Raw genomic sequence first — 20,750 nt, forward strand, 5'->3', positions numbered from 1 at the left:
ACAGCAGAACAAGGAAGTCCTGCCCCCATTCCAGGACCTTCAGTTATTAAAGTGTTCCATAAAAAGACAGTAAATAAACTACAACTGTGTTTACAGCTTTACGCCGTTTGTTTCAACTGCCGCTCCTGAAATGCCCTGTCCAAAGCTGGATGGATACTGCATTGCCTACATTCAAGTAATGTCAACCACCATACTGTAATATCCTTGTGCTATTCACTTTTACCTCAGAGGCAATGGGCTATATTGGCAAAACCTCATAAATGACTTATTACCTAATTTATAAAATAACCTTTCAGCTTCTTTACACGCAAAATAATCCCTCCAAGTAAGTTGTTCCTGATTAACTTAATTTACATATTACTTTTCTTAGTTCTATTATATTTTTGCTCTTTGGGAGCTGAAAATCGTAACATAGATAAGGTGAAAACAGCTTTGTGAATCAAGCCCAATGTGGTGAATGAAGACCTCAGTGTTGACAGCCAGTCAGCACTGAGCTCCTTCCATCAGGTAAACGTTTTAGATCAATCCGCACACACACAAACAGACTGAAAAACAGCTTTTTCCCATCCGCCATAAACGTGATGAACTCTGAATCCTCTCTGAAATAATTAACCCTGTGTACAAATTGTTTAAATATCTGTAATACCTGTCATACTTGTTTAACCTTCCTGGCGGTAAGCCCGAACTGAGTTCGGGCTATGCCGCCGGAAGGCACCGCTCAGGCCCCGCTGGGCCGATTTGCATAATTTTTTTTTTTGCTGCACGCAGCTAGCACTTTGCTAGCTGCGTGCAGTGCCCGATCGCCGCCGATCCGCCGCAATTCCTCTCGCCGCGGCCGCCCCCCCCCCCAGACCCCGTGCGCTGCCTGGCCAATCAGTGCCAGGCAGCGCTATGGGGCAGATCGGAGTCCCCTCTGACGTCACGACGTCGATGACGTCGATGACGTCGGTGACGTCATCCCGCCCGTCGCCATGGCGACGGGGGAAGCCCTCCAGGAGATCCCGTTCTTTGAACGGGATCTCCGGATCTCCGATCGCCGGCGGCGATCGGAGGGGCTGGGGGGATGCCGCTGAGCAGCGGCTATCATGTAGCGAGACTTTGTCTCGCTACATGAAAAAAAAAAAAAAAAATTAAAAAAAAAAGATTTGCTGCCCCCTGGCGATTTTTTTGCAAACCGCCAGGAGGGATAATATCTTCTCTTCCTACCTTTGTTACTATCACTATGTTCCCTATATGCACTGTGGGGTTGTCATGAATAGTAATTTCTTTGTGTTGCACAATGACATTAAAGTGCTTGAATCAGATTTTATTTGGTCAAATAAGCTTACACTTACAGGAATTTGACTTGGCATTTGCTTAACGGACAAAGACGATATGATACAAGTACTGCCGGTATAGGACAGTATATAAGTTAAAGAGACTCTGTAACTAGGAAAATTTTCCCTGGGGGGTAATCACCTCAGGAGGGGGAAGCCTCCAGATCCTAATGAGGCTTCCCCCGTCCTCCTCTGTCCCACGGGGGTCTCGCTGCAGCCCTTCAAAGCCGGCCCGACACATCAGTCAGCCTGTTCAATATTTACCTTTCCAGGCTCCAGCGGGGGCGCTATTTCGGCTTTTGGCTCCGAAGTAGAAGGAAATACCCGATCTCAGTGGGGTCCGTTCTGCGCAGGCGCCGGAGAATTGCGCCTGTGCAGTAGAACGGACCCCACTGAGATCGGGTATTTCCGCCTACTTCGGAGCGCAGCGACGCTACTGCACCTCTGCTGGAGTCGGGAAGGTAAATATTTACTCAAATGCAACCTAAATTAAGTGGCATATTGAGGGTGGCCTATTTCCTATTAAACAATACTAGTTTCCTGGCTGATATATATATTTATTTATTTTTATCCATCAGTAGTGTCTCACACACCTGAAACAAGCATGCAGCTAATCCAGTCAGACTTCAGTCAGAAACACCGGATCTGCATGCTTGTTCAGGGTCTATGGCTGAGCTTATTGGAGGCAGAGGACAGCCAGGCTATTTTCACTGTTTAAAAGGAAATAAATGTTATCCTTCACATCCCTTTACAAAATTACTGTGCTGCAAGACCACACAACTGACCACTGCACTACTTTTTAAATCTATTTTAGGAACAAGAAAGAATATCCAGAATAAGAACAGAGTCCAGAGTCCGCGAAGATCGTAAGTCATGGGGATGAGCATTGTCTTATGTGGCAATATGAACTGTTGTATGTTTTCCATAGACTTAAGTGGTTTGCAGCATTTCTTTAATGAGTTTTCTATTGCTATTTTTGTGTGTGAATAAAATAGTTAGAACACCTGATCTTACTTGCTCCAGGTGAATGATTTGGGATTATTGTAGTCAGTGTCACTGGTCTCCCACTGATTTGTTTCATCTTAACATCATTTCAGCAATATTACTGACAGAGAACACACATTCTGTCACAGAATACGTCTGTTAATTAACCAGCTTAGTTTCCTTTGTTGCCCTGATGATCAGCCATGTTCTGGGGGAGGGGGGATGCAGTGCACAGAAGTTCTGCAGGAAACCGGAGATATCAGTTTGCTGATGTATGACTGTGTTTTCATTTATGAGAACAATTAAAGCGGAATGAAACCCAGCATTTCTACTTTGCTCTAATAGATTATTTACAGCATATTAGATTAGATACAACCAGCATTTATTTTTGTTTTACTAGAACTGCATTCAAAGGGTTAACACAGGCTTTAGAAGCTTCCCTTCCAGCAGAGCTGGCCACTTCTGAACTTTACATAATGTTATCTTGTGTTTAATTATATCAAGTGAGAAATGTAAACAAAGCCTTCGCTCACACTGCTGGGTCCCCTGAACAAAGTCAGACAAGTATAAATGCTTTCTGATGCTTTCTGATTAAGTTAGAGGATGAATAAAGCAGTTATAAATAAAATGCAAAGTCAGCTCTCAGAGTAAAATAAGTGTAATTTAGGAACTTATAATTTTTAAATGAATAATAATACTTATGCACAAAAGCAAATATGCTAACCGTATGGCATATAAAAAGTAGGAAATCATGGTTTAATTGAATATTATGTCAGGGTTTTATACTGCTTTAAAGTGAGAGCAGCACTACCTTGTTTTAATCTGTATAACCCTGCTCGTTTCCAACAGAAGGGAAGTGGCAGTTTAAAATATTTATGCCACATTTACATCTAAGAAGTAAGCTGATACCACTGTGCTGTCATGGTAAGCTTCAGCAGAGAGTAAGTGACAATTAAGGGGCCCATACACTCAGCCGATTTTTCTGGCCGATCGATCGATAGATCGATTGCAAATCGGTTGGCCAATCGACCGATTTCGATCGATTTCAATGGATTTCCATCGAACTGGCAGGGTGGAAAATTTAGGTCCATCTGATGAGATTGCTTATCAGTTTGCATTGGCCTTTATGGAAATCTGATGGCAAAAAAATGCCATCAGATCGAATTTCAATAGATTTCAAACTGAAATCTATTGGAATTCTATCCTGGTAAAAAATGTTCTAAAAATGCATCAGATAGATCATCAGATGCATTTCTTATCTATCTGCTGCCAATCTGACGAGTGTATGGGCACCTTTATAGTATCCCTCATTTCCTCTGAGAACGTATAAGGACTAGTTCACAGTGCTTAGTTGCATTGCAGAATAATTCTGCATGTCAACTCACTGCCCATACAATACTATCGGCCTGATCACAGTACTGTGTTGTAACTGATCGTATTATGCTAACTCGGTGCATGCAGGGTTTGTATGAAAGTTTCTGTCCAGTCTTCATTGTAGTTCACACTCATTACAATATGTCCATTATGCAGCTGACCACTGTGAACCTAGCCTAAGTAGCACAAAACAGACCACGGGGCCTGGGTGGTTTTTTATAATCTATGATGTCCGTTACCTGTGCAAATTTTTATCCTCCCTATTTTAGTAGGCCAGTTTTTTCCCAAATCTGGAAGGAAGGCTCTGGTTATTCTCCTGAAGGAAGTTTTATTTAGCCTTAAATCGAAATTGCCAGCCACAAAATTAAATTCCATTTAAACACTGCACTGTGTTTAATGCTGTTTATTATGCTGCCAAGAACCTCGCCCTGCAGTGCAAGCTCTCCAATCTATGCAGAAATGTCTCTGCCATAATTATCTTATCTCAGTTGCCCAGGGTTTGTCTCGCTGTTGCTGAAGACAATAGAGAGGGAAGCTTGTCCTCTCCCCACATTCCTGCTCCTCTTTGATTCGGCTGAGCACACTGCAGTGTGACAGGATTTGCTGAAACATAATCCTGTGCTCACACGTGGTTGGAAAGCAAACTAGACACAGCAGATTGGAGAACTAATGCTAGGTACACAGGATACAATTTTCTGGCAGATTTACCTGCCAGATCGATTTTTTTCCAATATGTCCGATCTGAATTTCGATTGATTTTCCGATTGACTTCCATAGAAGCGAATATAAATCGATTGGAAAATCAATCGGATTCGACCTGGCAGGTAAAACTGACAAAGTTGTATCGTGTGTACCTAGCATAAGGGAAGAAATGACGTCAGGATTTAGCACTACTGACCAGAAAGATCAGTTGGACTGCCAGGCAACTGGTATTGTTTAAAGGACCACCATAGCTCATTTTACTCTTGAAGAAACATACGTATGTTTCTTCAAGAGTAAAATGAGCTATGGTGGTCTTATTTGTTTGCGTTTACGTGTATTTTAAATGTTACTCTTTTTGCGATAGTGGTCCTTGGGTTCCTCCCCCTTGCCACACCTCTGCTTGCTCTTGTCATATCTTAGTGCATGCAAGTTTGGTTTTGGATAGTGTGGAGGACCAGCAGGGTACACAGGAAATACTTGGAGGTCCCAGAGACAGGAAGTGAGGATAGATCTCTGTGGTGGGCATGCAGGCAGCAGTAAAAAACCAAATAGATGATATTCTTTTCCCACAAAATCTAAGTGTACTTTTTACCTGGAGAAGCTGTTAGTATCCTCATTGTGTTTAAAGTGTTTCGAATGTCAATATATAATCAGTTTTTTTCTATATAGTTCTGCAGAGACATGCATGCACGCCTTTATAATTTTATAAAAGACCTGTCTTGCATTTACGATTGGCTTGTGTTATCCTCCAGCTTGGGGATTTACATACACGCAGTATGTTTGCTGTGATGTACTGTGATGTGGGTAAATATTCATGGTGGAAATAAAAATGAGGTCATAGTTATGGGCGACTTCAACTTTCCAGACATTGACTGGGGTATTAAGGCTTCCCATTCTGGTAAAAGCAGCAGATTTCTGGCAGCACTACAGGACAATTACTTGACTCAAATGGTAACGGAACCAACTAGGGGGAATGCGTTACTGGATCTGATCATTTCTAATAGACCAGATAATGTATCAAATGTGCAGGTTCAAGAACATTTGGGAAATAGTGATCACAACATAACGTTTGATCTGGTGAATGATAGGCCACGGGGCAGCGGGACCACTAAAACTATGAATTTTAGAAAAGCAAAGTTCAATCAAATTAGGCAGGCACTAAGTTTGGTGAACTGGGATAATGTACTACAAGGGGAGAACACTGAAGGGAAATGGCAAGCTTTTAAACGTATTCTCAATCAATATTGTAGTATGTATATCCCATATGGAAACAAAATGTCTAGGAATAAAAAAAGGCCTCTATGGATGAATAGAAAGTTTAGAAATAAAATGAAGAGGAAAAAGAATGCCTATAAGGTCCTAAAACAGGAGGGGACCGAGGCTGCACTCAGCAATTATAAGGAGTGCAATAAAAATTGTAAAAAAGAAATTAGGCTGGCAAAGATCGAAGCTGAAAATCAAATCGCTAGGGTTATCAAATCTAACCCAAAAAAGTTTTACAAGTACATCAACTCTAAAAAAAGATAGGTTGACTGTATAGGACTCCTAAAGGATGAGGGTGGGAACTCAATGGTAGATGACCAAGGTAAGGCAGAGTTATTAAATGCTTTCTTTGCTTCTGTCTTCACAAAGGAAACACCACTGTTGCAAATTACAGAGGCAGAAGAGTCTCAATCTTCTAACTGTAATATTAAATACTTAACGCAGGAAGAAGTGAAGGCAAGACTAAATAAATTAAAAATAGACAAGGCACCTGGCCCGGATGGCATGCATCCTCGGGTCCTAAGGGAATTAAGTTCAGTTATAGATAAACCCCTTTATCTTATCTTTTGTGACTCTCTTTCAACTGGCAGAGTCCCAGTGGATTGGCGTACAGCCCACGTTTTCCCATTATTTAAGAAGGGCAAAAAATCAGATCCAGGAAATTATAGACCTGTAAGCTTAAAGGGACACTTAAGTCAAACAAAAAAAATGAGTTTTACTCACCTGGGGCTTCCAATAGCCCGCTGCAGCTGTCCGGTGCCCTCGCTGTCTCCCTCCGATCCTCCTGGCCCCGCCGGCAGCCACTTCCTGTTTCGGTGACTGGGGATGCGAGTGATTCTTCGCGTTCCCAGACACATTAGCACCCTCTATGCTGCTATAGCATATATCATATACCATATAGCAGCATAGAGGGTGCTAATGTGTCTGGGAACGCGAAGAATCACTCGCGTCACCAGTCTGTCAGCCCCTGTCACCGAAACAGGAAGTAGCTGCCGGCGGGGCCAGGAGGATCGGAGGGAGACGGCGAGGATACGGGACAGCTGCAGGGGGCTATTGGAAGCCCTAGGTGAGTAAAACTCATTTTTTTTGTTTGACTTAAGTGTCCCTTTAACATCAGTTGTATGCAAACTATTTGAGGGGTTACTAAGAGATACTATACATGACTTCATAGTAGAAAATAATCTTATTTCTCAGCATCAACATGGGTTTACTAAAGACAGGTCCTGTTTGACTAACATGCTCAGCTTTTATGAGGTAGTGAATGCTAATATGGATATTGGGAATGCTGTAGATGTGATATACTTGGACTTTGCTAAGGCCTTCGACACTGTTCCCCACAAAAGTCTGGTGCAAAAGTTGGGGATGCAAGGACTGGGGAAGAGTCTGTGTGCTTGGATAGGGAACTGGCTAATGGACAGAAAACAAAGAGTTGTGGTCAATGGATCATACTCAAAATGGGAGACTGTTAGCAGTGGGGTACCACAGGGGTCTGTACTGGGTCCAGTGCTCTTCAATTTATTTATTAATGACCTAGTGGATGCAGTAGTGAGCAATGTTGCCATTTTTGCAGATGATACAAAATTGTGCAGAATCATCAACTCTCAGGAAGATAGTGTCATATTGCAACAGGATCTGGATAGGATGGCTATATGGGCACATAAATGGCAGATGAAATTCAATGTTGAAAAATGTAAAGTCATGCATTTTGGTCGTACCAATGGTCTAGCTCCATACAAAATAAATGGGAGACAGTTGGGGACATCAAACTTGGAGAAGGACTTAGGAGTACTCATCGACAACAAGTTAAATAATCGTACTCAATGCCAAGCCGCTGAAGCTAAAGCTAACAAAATTTTGGGATGCATTAAAAGGGAAATAAAAACTCGAGATGCGAGCATAATATTGCCCCTGTTTAACTCTCTAGTAAGGCCACATCTGGAATATGGAATTCAGTTCTGGGCACCACATTACAAAAAAGATATTGCAGTTTTAGAGCAGGTGCAGAGACGAGCAACAAAATTGATACGTGGGATGGAAGGTCTCACTTACCAAGAAAGGTTAGATAAACTGGGTTTATTTAGTCTAGAGAAAAGATGCCTTAGAGGAGATCTAATTAACATGTATAAATACATCAGAGGGCAATATAATAGCTTGGCGGATGAGCTTTTTGTCCCTAGGCCTTCTCAAAGGACTAGAGGACATGATCTGCGCATGGAGGAAAAACGTTTTAGCCATTTATTTAGGAAAGGGTTCTTTACAGTAAGAGTGATTAAGATGTGGAATGCATTGCCACAGGAAGTCGTTATGGCAAACTCTATACCTGCATTTAAAGGGGGCTTAGATGCTTTCCTTGAGTTGAATGACATCCATGGCTACAATTACTAGGTAAGGCAGAATGATGTTGATCCAGGGATTTTATCTGATTGCCATCTGGAGTCGGGAAGGAATTTTTCCCTTTTGGGGCTAATTGGACCATGCCTTGTAAGGGTTTTTTCGCCTTCCTCTGGATCAACAGGGATATGTGAGGGAGCAGGCTGGTGTTGTACTTTGTACTGGTTGAACTCGATGGACGTATGTCTTTTTTCAACCAAAATAACTATGTAACTATGTACTGTGCTTTGTTTTCCTGTCACTAGAATCTAGGCCATATACAAGCAGCCTCTCTGCACGGTGTCACAATTGCTTCAGGCTGCTACTCTATATTCATTTCATGCATATTTCCTTCCTCAAAAGTCAGCTTAAAGTGTACCAGAGATGTTTTAAAATAAAAGGTTTATACATACCTGGGGCTTCCTCCAGCCCCATCTGCACGGATTGCTCCCACGCCACTGTCTGCAACTCCGGTACCGGGTCCCGTAACTTCCTCCAGTCGCGGTCAGTCTACGCAAGGGAAGTGCGCTCTTTACGTATCTCTCCAGCAGCCACCAGAGAAATATGTAGAGGGCGCACTACTCTTGCGCACACTGGCCGCGACTGGCCGATGTTACGGGACCCGGTACCGGCGATACAGAAGACTGAGGATGGCGGCGTGGGATCGATCCGTGTGTATGGGACGGGAAGAAGCCCCAGATATGTATAAAACTTTTATTTTAAAACCTCTCTGGCACTGTAGTGACATATAGAGTAGAATGTAGTAAATAATTCAGGATACACACTTTTACATTAGTTATTCTGGTTTCAGCATCAGAAACTCTTCTGCTCTCTATATATTGCTGCATATTGTTTGTCATTCCACACTCCCAGTGATGTTTAGCCTCAGGCTGTTTAGCAATGCGGAATTCTCTTCCCACCAGGTACATTTATTTTTATTTTTTTAATGGTTTTCGAGCTTTCAGTAAACAAACATCCTGCAGAGCTGCACCTGACTGGACTAAATATGCCACCTCCTGTGATAAAAAGATGGCCAGTGACTAGACAGTTAATAAGCCACAAGATCATAACATTGTCCTTATACATGCAGATCTGCAGAAAGATACCCACAGACATAAGATAATCCATAACAATCAGACTAGAAAGGTCTATAAATTATCCCTGCTATTTGAGAATACCAGCAGGGCACAAGCAATCCTGGGCAGAACTAATCATTCAGGGTGCATGTTCCTTGTTGAACATTATTGTTCACTAAAGAAAAAAAATCTACCATTGGCATCCTCTGCACAGGACATAAACTTACATGATTGGATACTGATGGTGTGACTGTTATGTTTTTATGCAGCGCTGAACTCTTCCACTGTGCTTTTACAGACTCAGTAGTCATGCCGCTAACTGTCTCCAAAGGAGCTCACAATCTAATGTCTACCATAGTCATAGACCAGTGTCACCACAATTATTTTTATTATTTAGTATTTATATAGCGCTGACATCTTCCACGGCGCTGTACAGAGTATATTGTCTTGTCACTTAAAGAGGTACTCCAGTGAAAATAATGTAATAAAGTGCTTCATTTTTACAATAAAAACAAGGAACACCAAGAGCCCCAATAGTGTAATGTGTACTGGTAAATGGTTACTAGATAAGAGTAAATATTAATACTCACAAACCAGGGTTACCATTAGGCAACCACTGTAAAGGCAGGTGGGGAGATTGTCCTGACCCCACTCAGGAATAAGTCGCTCTCTGTAGATGAGAAAAAGGCGGTTCAACCCTCCACCCAGGGTGGACTCAATATTATGCAGGAGAACAGAGGCGCCAAAAGGATAAAAGGAAGCTAAATGAGCTTAAAAGCCAAATTCTTGGTAAATAGAGGAGGTAGTGGTGGACTTACCTCCTCCAAGTAGACACACAACGACTGTAGTAAAGACAGCCAATATATTTTATTTATGAACTCCAAATATGCAACGTGTTTCGCAGGTTTGATCCCGCTTCATCAGGCAATAACAACGGAGCAATAGCATATGTGGTCAGTAGAAGAGCCAGGCACCTCTGTCCACAGAGGTTTAACCACAATATCAGCCATACAGAGCTCCCTGATGATCCGTTTGAGAAAAGGAATAGATTTCTCATGGGAAAGGGAGTATCAGCTACTGATTGGGATGAAGTTCAATTCTTGGTCACGGTTTCGCTTTAACTGTCCCTTTAGAGGGGCTCACAATCTAATCATGGTCTAAGGTAAGTTTTTGGAGGAGCCAACCAAATTACCGGTATGTTTTAGGAATGTAGGAGGAAACTGGAGTGCGTGCGGATTATGGCGCTGCCGGTAAGCTTGGGCGCGGGATGAGCTGAATGACCGTTCACCCAGCTGCCGCTCAAATTCTCGGCGGCGTTAAGTACTATTCCCCCTGCAGGTTGTAGCAACTCTGGGGGAGAAGTAATTCGGGGTCTGCTAATTGCTGGAACCCCGAATTACCTGTGTGCGTGGCAAAGACTATAGCATTGCAGCCATAGCGGCGCCCAACTCAAAGCCACCTGCTTCGACCGGAGTACCCATAAGAAACCCACACAAACACTAGGCAGACATGCAAACTCCATGCAAATAGTGTCCTGGCCCAAAATTCAACGGAGGACCCAGCGCTGCAAGACAAAAGTGCCCTCTATACAATAACGTCAAAAGATCCAAACCTCTTCCATTATTGGTGGTACATTTACACATCCTGATGAAATTACTGCGTGTAAAGCTTTCTGTTGACTTTCCCTTGGAGAGCACTTATTGATACAGTGATTCAGGGCTAGATATCAGTAGTTCTGTGCAGTTCTTTAAGGCCTCAGACTTCACATCCAGCCAAAATCAGCCCATGTAAGCTGTTGGCCTATTCTACAGAATATACAGATTGGGGTAAATGTTACTGAGGCAGGGAACACACTTGACTATTTTTGTGCGCGTTTTCTGCACAGAAAAACTGAGAACTCATGTTAATCAATCTCTTAGTTCACACTTACTGTGTTGTTCGCACGCAGAAAAAAAACTGACATTCTGCATGATGACTCTGCACATTTTGGCAGTTTACTCTATCAATTACATCAGCTGCTGTGAAAAACGTGTGCGGTTTCCTGCATGGAAACACACTTGGTGTGCAGAAAAAGTATGCAGAAAAACGCGCGCGGAAAACTGAAAGTCAAGTGTGTTCCCTGCCTCAGAGTGGTAGTAGCTTAGTGCAGCCAGGGAAAAAGCAGCGCAGAAAAGTAGCAGCTGCAGTTTGGAATACCGGAGAGCTGTGATTGCAGCTGGAAGAGAGTAGAATAGATACTGTATCTCTTCATTATGATCTTTGAAGGGGGATCAAACACCAGAGAGCCATCTCCTGGTTAGTCATGTAAAGATCCCCAGTGGTAATGAGCATAGGCGCATGCTGGCATGAGTTCTGTGCTAATCAATTTCCCAGGATGTGTATCTGAGGCACAGATGGCGATTCGGAGGATGTATTGTGCATACCTGTCCTCAGCATGGGAAGTAGTTCTGCTCTGGGAGGTTAATAAGGTGAATATTTTTCTATTTCTTAGCCCAATCAGTAAAGTGCCATGTGCAGACACCGTCATTGATCTTTGCTTTATACCTTGTATTCCATTTTGGTTTGGAGCATGTTATATCTTATTCCTGTATATTATATATGCACTCCATTGCATTGGCTGTCTATTGAATCTCCTCACTGCTTTCTCCTCTTTTCCTTCTAACCAGCCTTCCTGTATCTGAAGCGTGGGTACCTGTTCATGTATAACCTCGTGCAGTTCCTGGGCTACTCCTGGATCTTTGTCAATATGACTGTACGACTTTTTATTTTGGGAAAGGGTAAGCCGATCCTTTTTTGGTTTTATCGTTTATGTTGATTTTGTGTTTGTTTTTAAAATGTACCTGAGGCGACATGTGACATGAGATAAACGTGTGCGTACAGTTCTTCTGTAGGTTTACGATCACAGCCAGTCTTACGGTAATTACTAGGACATCTGGGTGTCCCCTTCCCCTCCACACACACATTGCATCCCCTTACTATGCGTTTCAGTTTTCCAGTGCCCCTGTAATGTTGCAGCAATCTAGAGACCCTGGAGTGTGTCCTCCTCTTTACAGTTTCTCCATTAGTGCCCCTAGCCTAGGCATGGGCAAACTTGGCCCTCCAGCTGTTAAGGAACTACAAGTCCCACAATGCATTGCAGGAGTCTGACAGCCACAGTCTTGACTCATGTCAAATGCATTGTGGGACTTGTAGTTCCGTAACAGCTGGAAGGCTGAGTTTGCCCATGCCTGCCCTAGCCTGTACTATGAACTCTGACATAGACTGTGATCGTACAGATCATTCTGACCACGTTGTGACTACCAGTATACTGGAATTGCACTCTTACTGACTGGTCAGGAAATGCAGGGTGAATGCAGCCTTAGCTGGTGCCCACATGCTGCTCATGGGTCTTCTGCCCAACTACAAAACTCCTCCTCCTGTGAGAATGTAGGGGCATTGCTAGGCTCTTAAGAGATCCGGGGCACTTCTGCCGGAAAATGGGTGTGGCCATGCACCAAAATGTGGGTGTGGTTATGGGTGGAGCCACATTTGCATGAACTTAATAGCGCTCTAAGTAGACCTGCCCAGCAAAATGTTGAATGAAGCCCCCTCTCCATTAGTAAAAAAAAAAAAAAAAAAAAAAAAAAATGCAGCATATCACATAAATAGGCAGAGTCACTTAACCATAACTAGGCAGAGTTACCTGGCTTTTGTGCTGGCTGGTCTGGCTTTCTGATGGGCCGGCTAACCTGCTTCTCAACGAGGTACCACAACTCCCAGCATGCCTCCACAGAAGAACCACAGCTCCCAGCATGCCCACCATTGAGGCACCACAGCTGACTTGGCCTGGGAGACATCCAGGGCACCCCAGAATAGATCCGGGGCATGTGCCACTGGTCTTTTGGGCTAGCAACGCCCCTGGTAGCTGCTCTTACGACTTGCTGCCCTGTCTTGTTGAAGACACTGCTTTGCAATCCTCAGTGTTTAGATCAGCCTTTCTCAACCTTTTTACCCTGAAGGAACCTTGCAAATAACTTTTTTTTTTTTTTTTTTTCTTTTATCAAGGAACCCCTGAAAACCATTTTTTGATCTCGAGGAACCCCTGCATTTATGTGCATTAGAATGTGCTCTATCATACTTCCCTCACAATGGGGCAAAATGCCAAGGAACCCCTGCAGAGTGCCCAAGGAACCCTGGTTAAGAAAGCCTGGTTTAGACAGTGAGTCAAGGAAAACAAACCCAAAGTGGGAGGGCCAGATCTCACTATGAGACAGGAATAATGGAGCACAGCAGGAAGGAAGAGGTGGAACTAAGAGGATTGGTGGGGTGGGCTGGATTTCTGGACCACAAACCTTTACCACAGGTCTGGTACAGGAGAGCACCTCCTGAATGATTGTATGGGTTGTCTGCTTTCTGAATTTACAAGTCTGTTATGTGTATAAACACTGTCTTTTAAATAATGGCTCTGATTGCTGAAGGTTATGGTGAGCAGCGTTAGATAAATACCAGTCTCCTATAAAACCTCACATCGACATACTCGACCCATCTCTGCTTAGAGTCACTTTAAAATAGAAAAATAAAGGTTGCAGATACATACAGGTAGTTTTAGAATGTTCTGACGATCACATCATTCTATCTGCATTCTTCTTGCTTCAGGACTACTGGGAGGGATTTATGTTGCTTTATGCCCCAGCTTTCTGTTGCTCACAGGACTACACTTTCCATGATCCCTAGCAGTATCTGCCAGCTTCTAATGTACCATTCTATGGGCGAATATTTATGTACGCCGCCGGTGACCTGGGCGCAGGATGAACAGTAAAATACTATTCCCCCTCTGAGTTGTTGCAACTCAGGAGTTGTAATTCAGGGTCTGGTGATCACCAGAACCCTGAATTACTCTTACACGTCCTGTGCAGTATAACATTACTGCTACGGTGGCGCCTCCTTTCAGTGCTAAGCGCCATGCGCCAAAACCACCTACTTTGATTCTGTAGAAGGTAGGACATAGAAGACTCCAAGACTGAGCAGTGGTGGTGCTTGGCAGATAATGTGGGAAGATATTCTGTTGCCCATTAGGCGACAGTAGAAGTAGATCCTGTTAGATGCACAAGGATATATACAGTAGCAGGTTGCATAGAATTGGCCGTTTCTCCAACAAAGCCACAACCTTAGATGCAGATAGCATTTAGTTTCAATGCCATGGTCATTAAACCCTTTTCTCTTTGCCCCAGGGTATGTGGCCATACCTGACTAATGTCCTGTCTCTCCCTCTCTCTCTTTGCAGACTCTTTCTATGATACATTCCACACAATGGCTGACATGATGTACTTCTGCCAGATGCTGGCTTTTCTGGAGATTCTAAATCCGCTTATAGGAGTGGTGAAAACAGGAATTATGCCAGCGCTGATCCAGGTATTGCAATATAGAAGACCTAAATAACACAGTATTCCTTTTAAGCAAAAGAAAAACACTTCCTAACATCAGTTACTTTCATATTGCCTGGAATAATAGGCATCGTTTCCAGAACCTTAAATGAGTTGTTAACTTAGACATATTTTTCATGCCTTCTGTATAGCAGGGTAAAATGGTCTGGTGGGAAAATATCTAAAAGGAGCTTTTTCTTCAAATCACCTATACTTGCTTGTGCAGCTCAAAATGCACAGTGTCTTGTTGCTGTGCCGATTTTATCAACCTGTATCGGTGTGCTGTACACAAGGTCATCAGGCTGTGCCAATATTGGGCCAATCACTGCTACTTGGCAAGTGCAGTGATTGGATCAATGATGTAGCCATGGTCCTGCCCTCAAGACCATCGGTTCCAATAGAGACACAAATTGCCTGAATTAGATCCTGCTGGGGACGGGCGAAGGAGCGGGACGTGTCTGGGCTACACAAGCGATGGGGACATTTATGGGATGCAGTCTGGCATTTACCACATGGAGTGTCTGCCTGGAGACCTCACACAGATCACCGAGGAATCTGGATTCCATATGCAAGCTGAGAGGAGAGCGCTAGTTGTGTCCGGGTGTATCCAGGCTTTGTATTGAGTGACTTGGGGGTGTCATGTGGGCTGCCGGTAGGGCTTACTTTTGGTGTAGGGCTTATATTTCAAGTATGCTCATAATTTCAGTTAGGGCTTATTTTTTTAGGGGATGTCTTATTTTAGGGTAAACATGGTACGCACCTACACAGAGGACTTTTTTTCATGTGTACTACAGCCAGCAGTGAAGTATTTTTGTTACTGTCAGTATTCCATCTAGTGATGGTTTATAATTATTCCCATGCCTAGCGAGGCCACTGTCTAAAGTGTAAAGCCATGTGTGCCACTAGCAGCCATGTTTGTGGGTAGGAAATTGCTGTTCTGGTGTAGCTATAACAGTGATAGTCTTACTTAGGCACTAGCAAAAGACACAAACTTCTTTATAGTCCATTCCACAGGTGCCACTTTGTCCTGGCACTTCTTTTTAGCTCTGTCCAGGAGCATGTTGGTGACTTTTGGTACCCTGCTGTTATATGAACCATACCTAAAGTTTGTTTTCAGAGGCTTTTAATTTATTAAAACTGATTCTGTAAATACAGTACCGGAAATACTGTTTTATCTATTTTTAGGTTTATTTAGTGAAGGAGTGTCAGGCATAACACCTGTTTTATATTTATCAACTCTTGACCAAGCAGATGTGATCAGTACATAGCCTCAATCATTTGTGATTACTCATGGTCACTCCTGGTTACTAGGAAACGTCAGGTGGGCATCGTTAATTGCTCAGCCTTCTACTGCAGTTCTCTAATTAGTCCTCAGATTTCTCCATAATGAAGACATGTAGGGTATGATGTTACATAGGAACAAGTTTACTTCTTGCTTACTGAAATGGTAGAAGAAAAAAAAACAATGTTAACATTTAAAATACTTATATGATGAAATCTGAAACAAAATGAATATGTAAGCTGGTTTTATCTCTCTTTTTTTTTTTTTTTTTAAATGCACCAGTTACCATACTTGTATGTCATGCTGATCTCTTCATCAGGCCTACCAAGTACAAACTAAAGGAGTTCCGTGGGCTGCCATTCCTATCAGGTCTGCAAAAATACCTGACTTTGGTTGTTCCATCCTCTGGAGCTTCTTTCGGAATGTCTTTACAGTGGAGTGTCTACGTCTCGTCACCACTGCCAGTCCCATTTCCATTGGGCCCCTTGCCCCTCCCACAGAGTATCATGTAGGGCAGGGGTGCCCATTAGGTAGATCGCGATCTGCCAGTAGATCACGAAGGGCTTCATGGTAGATCCCGACCCCACTACATTTTCCATTTTTATATACAATTGTGCCCCTAAAATTGTACACAGGTAGATCATATTGACTTGTTAATTTTTGAAAGTAGCTCACAAGCCAAAAAAGTGTGGGCACCTCTGATGTAGAGGAATGCTATAGATCAGGGCTTCCCAACCCTGTCCTCATGTACCACCAACAGTGCATGTTTTGCAGAAAACCACAAACATTTGCATGTGACATAATTAGTGTCTCAGGAGAGCTGATTACCTCTGAGGATTTCCACAAAACATGCACAGTTGGTGAGCCTTGAGGACAGGGTTGGAAAACCCTGCTATAGATGACTTCTCCTACGTCCCGCTGTGGTAGGCCAGTGTCCACCTAGAGGTGTGCTGTCACTTTCCTGCCTCACTCTGAAGAACTGGCTATTAGTTAAGCGAGGGATATGTGGCCACTAGACCACTCGGAAAACCAGTGTGTTGACCAGAAAGGGAGTGGTGGAATGGCCCTCAGTTTTGTGCAAGTTATGAACATGCAGGTTGCCATTTTCTTTTTGCTACTTTAGTTCAGTAGTAAAGTAACACATGGCGTAAATATGTAGCCAGTGTGTCAGAACAGTATCTATACACTCCTTCTTCTCAGTGATTCTAAAAGTAGGCAGAGCACAACACACAACACCCAGGCAAGTGCTATTTGTAAGATAAAATCTGCAATGGTTCCCTTCATTTACATTTCCTTTCCCTTAAAGCGGAATATAACCCTGCATTTCAACTTTGCTCTAAAACATTATTTACAGTATATTATATGCAACCAGCATTTTTTTTTTACTAGACCAGCATTGGAAGGGTTACACAGGGCTTTAAAGTCCCTGGAGATTTTTGCAGATCCGAACTTGAGTTAGATACTTTTTGTTTACACAAATGTATCTAAGTGTTTATTGTGACTCATCTCTCTCACTGAGGAGTTGGAGGACAGCCAAAGAGTGTGTAACATTTCTAAATATATACATATAACTAAATAGAATGTAACTATCTGAACGTCTGCACCGAACTTAAAACCTCTGTGTTTAACCCTTCCAATGCTGGTCTAGTAAAAAAAAATGCTTTTTGCATATAATATGCTGTAAATAATGTTTTAGAGCAAAGTTGAAATGCAGGGTTATATTCCGCTTTAAATTAGCATTAGACAAAAATTGGGGGAAAAGGGGGAGTTACAGGATAATAAATATTTGTGATCTTCCTGATCATTTCTGGTGATGGGTACAAGAGCTTGCTGTGCAGACCGACCTCCTTGCTTGACTTTCTGCTGAGCATCGTGTACTTATCTCTGGTGGGAGGAGCAGGAGAAGACCCCACTGGCAGATGCTGTAGCAAACTAGTGTTAGGAATGAGTGTATTTACCCAGAATGCTGATTTTTACATAGTGATCGTTTTGTGTGTGATGGAATGTAAAGCATAGGCTGGTAGCCTGGGATTTACTGTATCTCTATATTACGGTGCACAGGATGACCACTTTTTCTGTCATTAAACCATCAGGTTTTTGGCAGGAACTTTGTTCTCTTTATCATTCTTGGACAAGTGGATGACATGCAGAGCAAAAGTGTTGTCTTCTTTGTATTTTATTCGTGGAGCATCATTGAAGTCATCAGGTAAGTTTGCATCAAGGTAATGACCTGTGTGCACTATTTTACTTGCAAATTGGCTATACTGTATTATATAAACTTCAGTGTTGTACACTGCAGTATGCTGTAACAAATTTACTGAGGCTAAAGGCTCATACACATGTACAACTTAATTCTCAACCAACAGCACAACATGACCAACTATTATTATTAATTGTATTTATAAAACGCATATTACGCAGCGCTGCACAATAGATAAATGGGTTAACATACAAGGTAGGACATACAGAAAACTTGCAACAAAACAAGATCATGCAAATGATTTGATAACAGTACTGTGTCATAGGTCAAAATAGAGACTGTTCTAGTCCACTAGAGGGGTGTCAGACAGTGAGATTGCATAATCAAGCTGGGAACACTAGGGAGGAGGGCCCTGCAAGAGGCTTACAATCTAACTACACAACAAGTTGTATAAACGAGAAGTACATACACACATGCCAACCAACTAAACATCCAACTCACTTATATATTATGCGCACAAGCTAAACGACAAGCTGCACAACATGTCCGCATACAAAAACAGTCATTCAAAAGACTTGTACACATGTTCCAACCGGCAATATAGTTGGTCAGATTGATCCTCTGGTAGGTTCTGGCAAGCGACCTGTTATCAGTTGGTTATCTGGTTGTTAGACAGTCGGTCGTACACGCTCCCAACTATCTTCAAACAGACCAAAGAGAGTTGGGCAGATCGTTGGTACATGTGTATGAGCCTTTGGCATCAATTCATAACACAACTTCACTATTTGTGCTTCAATTTTCTTATCACTTGTCTCAGTTATCCAGTACATTTGAGCTCTGAAACTTGAATCTCTTTAAACCTAGCAATATAGTGCACAGATTAGATTCAATAAAAATCTAATCTAATAGAAAGCTATTAAAAACTAGCCATGCAGGATCCATATTTACTCAAAATATTGATTGGAAATCCCTGTTCTCCATGATTGAAGCTGATGGGAACATGGTGGGTCTTCAGGCAGTAGCACTTTGCAAGCAACTGCTTCACAACTTTGCACTGCATGGGGCAGTAAACCGCTAATCTTAAACCATTGTTATGCTGAAATTTTGTCTAATGTCCACTGGTGCGAGGTGGTATACCAGGGATATTACTTATCTGATCTGCCATACATCTCAGAGATCTCAGCTTTTCTGTTAAGCAGGCCATGCACGCATCTATTTTATATTGGTAGAATCTGCGTGACTGAATCTGCCAGAAATCTACAGTGCAACGAGCAGAATCGGTACTAATTAAGATCAATGTTATGGCATAAATCAATCAGAATTACTATCAAACTTGTGAAACAATTTTGTTCGATTGGGAGTGGCGATAGAGCGACTGCCTATAGCGGTGCATTGTATCGAATAGTACAACGCTGTGGTTCAATAGATTTGTGTGTAACATATGAGGACACGCATCAAAAAGTTAGTGTTGCCTTGCACTTATTGTACAACTGGATTGAATCTTAAGAGGGAGTGCTACAGCTGTAAAAGAGGGATGACTCCCTGTATAAAACTTTAAGGTAGCAAGCTGGGCACATCCAGTATGTATCTTTGTTTCATATATTTAAAAAAAACATCATTTTGGAGCCACATAGGACCCCCTTTATCGGGCAATATTTGCTCGTAGGCAATTATTTGTCTGCTGCAATGTATTAATCAATCTGCAAAATGTCAAAATAAAGAGAATGGGAGCCAGAGCTCCTCTCAGCACTCACATGTAGTTCACACAAGCGGCTGTAACCTCGATAAAGGGGTCCTACGTGGCTCTGAAACGTTGACTTTTTTTGTATACGAAACAAATAAAGATAAATATTGGATGTGCCAGTTTCCTGCCTTACTTGCAACATATGAGGGACTGATCTATTTGCCACATTGGTTGGCCATCTAGACGTGCAAGTACTTTAAAGGTGGCCATACACAATACTTATTTAGTGGTATATCAGATTAATTATCAATCTCTTCTGGGTATCAGTCATTTACCTGGTCTGCCACATTGCACCTTTAGATATTACAAAAAGTTTAATCAGAAATCTTGTTTAATATCAAGCTTTGTACTGCTTTATACAGTACAAAGCTGTAACAAACCTCCCTCAATTGGGCACTGCTGCTGCCTGCACCACCTGCACCCACACCAGGATCAGTCTGCCAAACAACCGGCATTTCTAGTCTGTACACAACTGATATTTTTTATTGTACGATCAATCAATAATGCCATACATTTTTCTTAGATTCAATGTATTTTTCTTTTTAATGTCATGTCTATGTAAACACTTGCAGAGTATATGGCCAACTTTACATGTGCTGTGTATCTGTAACTGGAAGCACATAGATGACACAAGGCTGTTGATTCCTCCACAGTCCTAGTTTTGCAGGTTTTCCATAGCTGGCCTATGCATACTATAAACTGTCACTTGTGTCTTCCTGTCTCTCAACAGGTACCCATTCTACATGCTGGCTTGCATAGATATGGAGTGGAAGGTGCTTACCTGGCTTAGGTACACCATCTGGATCCCACTATATCCACTGGGAGGCTTGGCAGAAGGTAGATTAGAACTAAAAATTTATAGAACTATAAGACTTAACCCAGCCTATAATTGCTGTTCTCAAAATAGTTAATTCCGGTATGTGTGTAAACTGGGGAAAGGTTGTTGCACCTGCAGGGAAAGGTATCCATCATCTGTTCTTCGGTAGAGTTCTGCTTTAATGTGCCACGTTTTTAAAAGGGACGTTTTTGAACTTAAA

At 42.4% G+C, this 20,750-nt stretch overlaps 1 protein-coding gene across 1 annotated transcript in view; it reads left to right on the forward strand.

Moving 5' to 3' along the window:
- Positions 1-20,750, forward strand: part of HACD3 (3-hydroxyacyl-CoA dehydratase 3) — a 54,478-nt gene that overhangs the window by 23,857 nt on the left and 9,871 nt on the right. Inside the window, exons 5-9 of the mRNA XM_068275004.1 lie at positions 2,131-2,182; positions 11,752-11,862; positions 14,349-14,476; positions 17,863-17,975; positions 20,444-20,550. Coding sequence (XP_068131105.1) covers positions 2,131-2,182; positions 11,752-11,862; positions 14,349-14,476; positions 17,863-17,975; positions 20,444-20,550 — 511 coding nt within the window. The remainder of the gene's footprint in view (positions 1-2,130; positions 2,183-11,751; positions 11,863-14,348; positions 14,477-17,862; positions 17,976-20,443; positions 20,551-20,750) is intronic.

The sequence above is a fragment of the Hyperolius riggenbachi genome, chromosome 3 (genome assembly GCF_040937935.1).
Source record: "Hyperolius riggenbachi isolate aHypRig1 chromosome 3, aHypRig1.pri, whole genome shotgun sequence".
NCBI lineage: Eukaryota > Metazoa > Chordata > Amphibia > Anura > Hyperoliidae > Hyperolius > Hyperolius riggenbachi.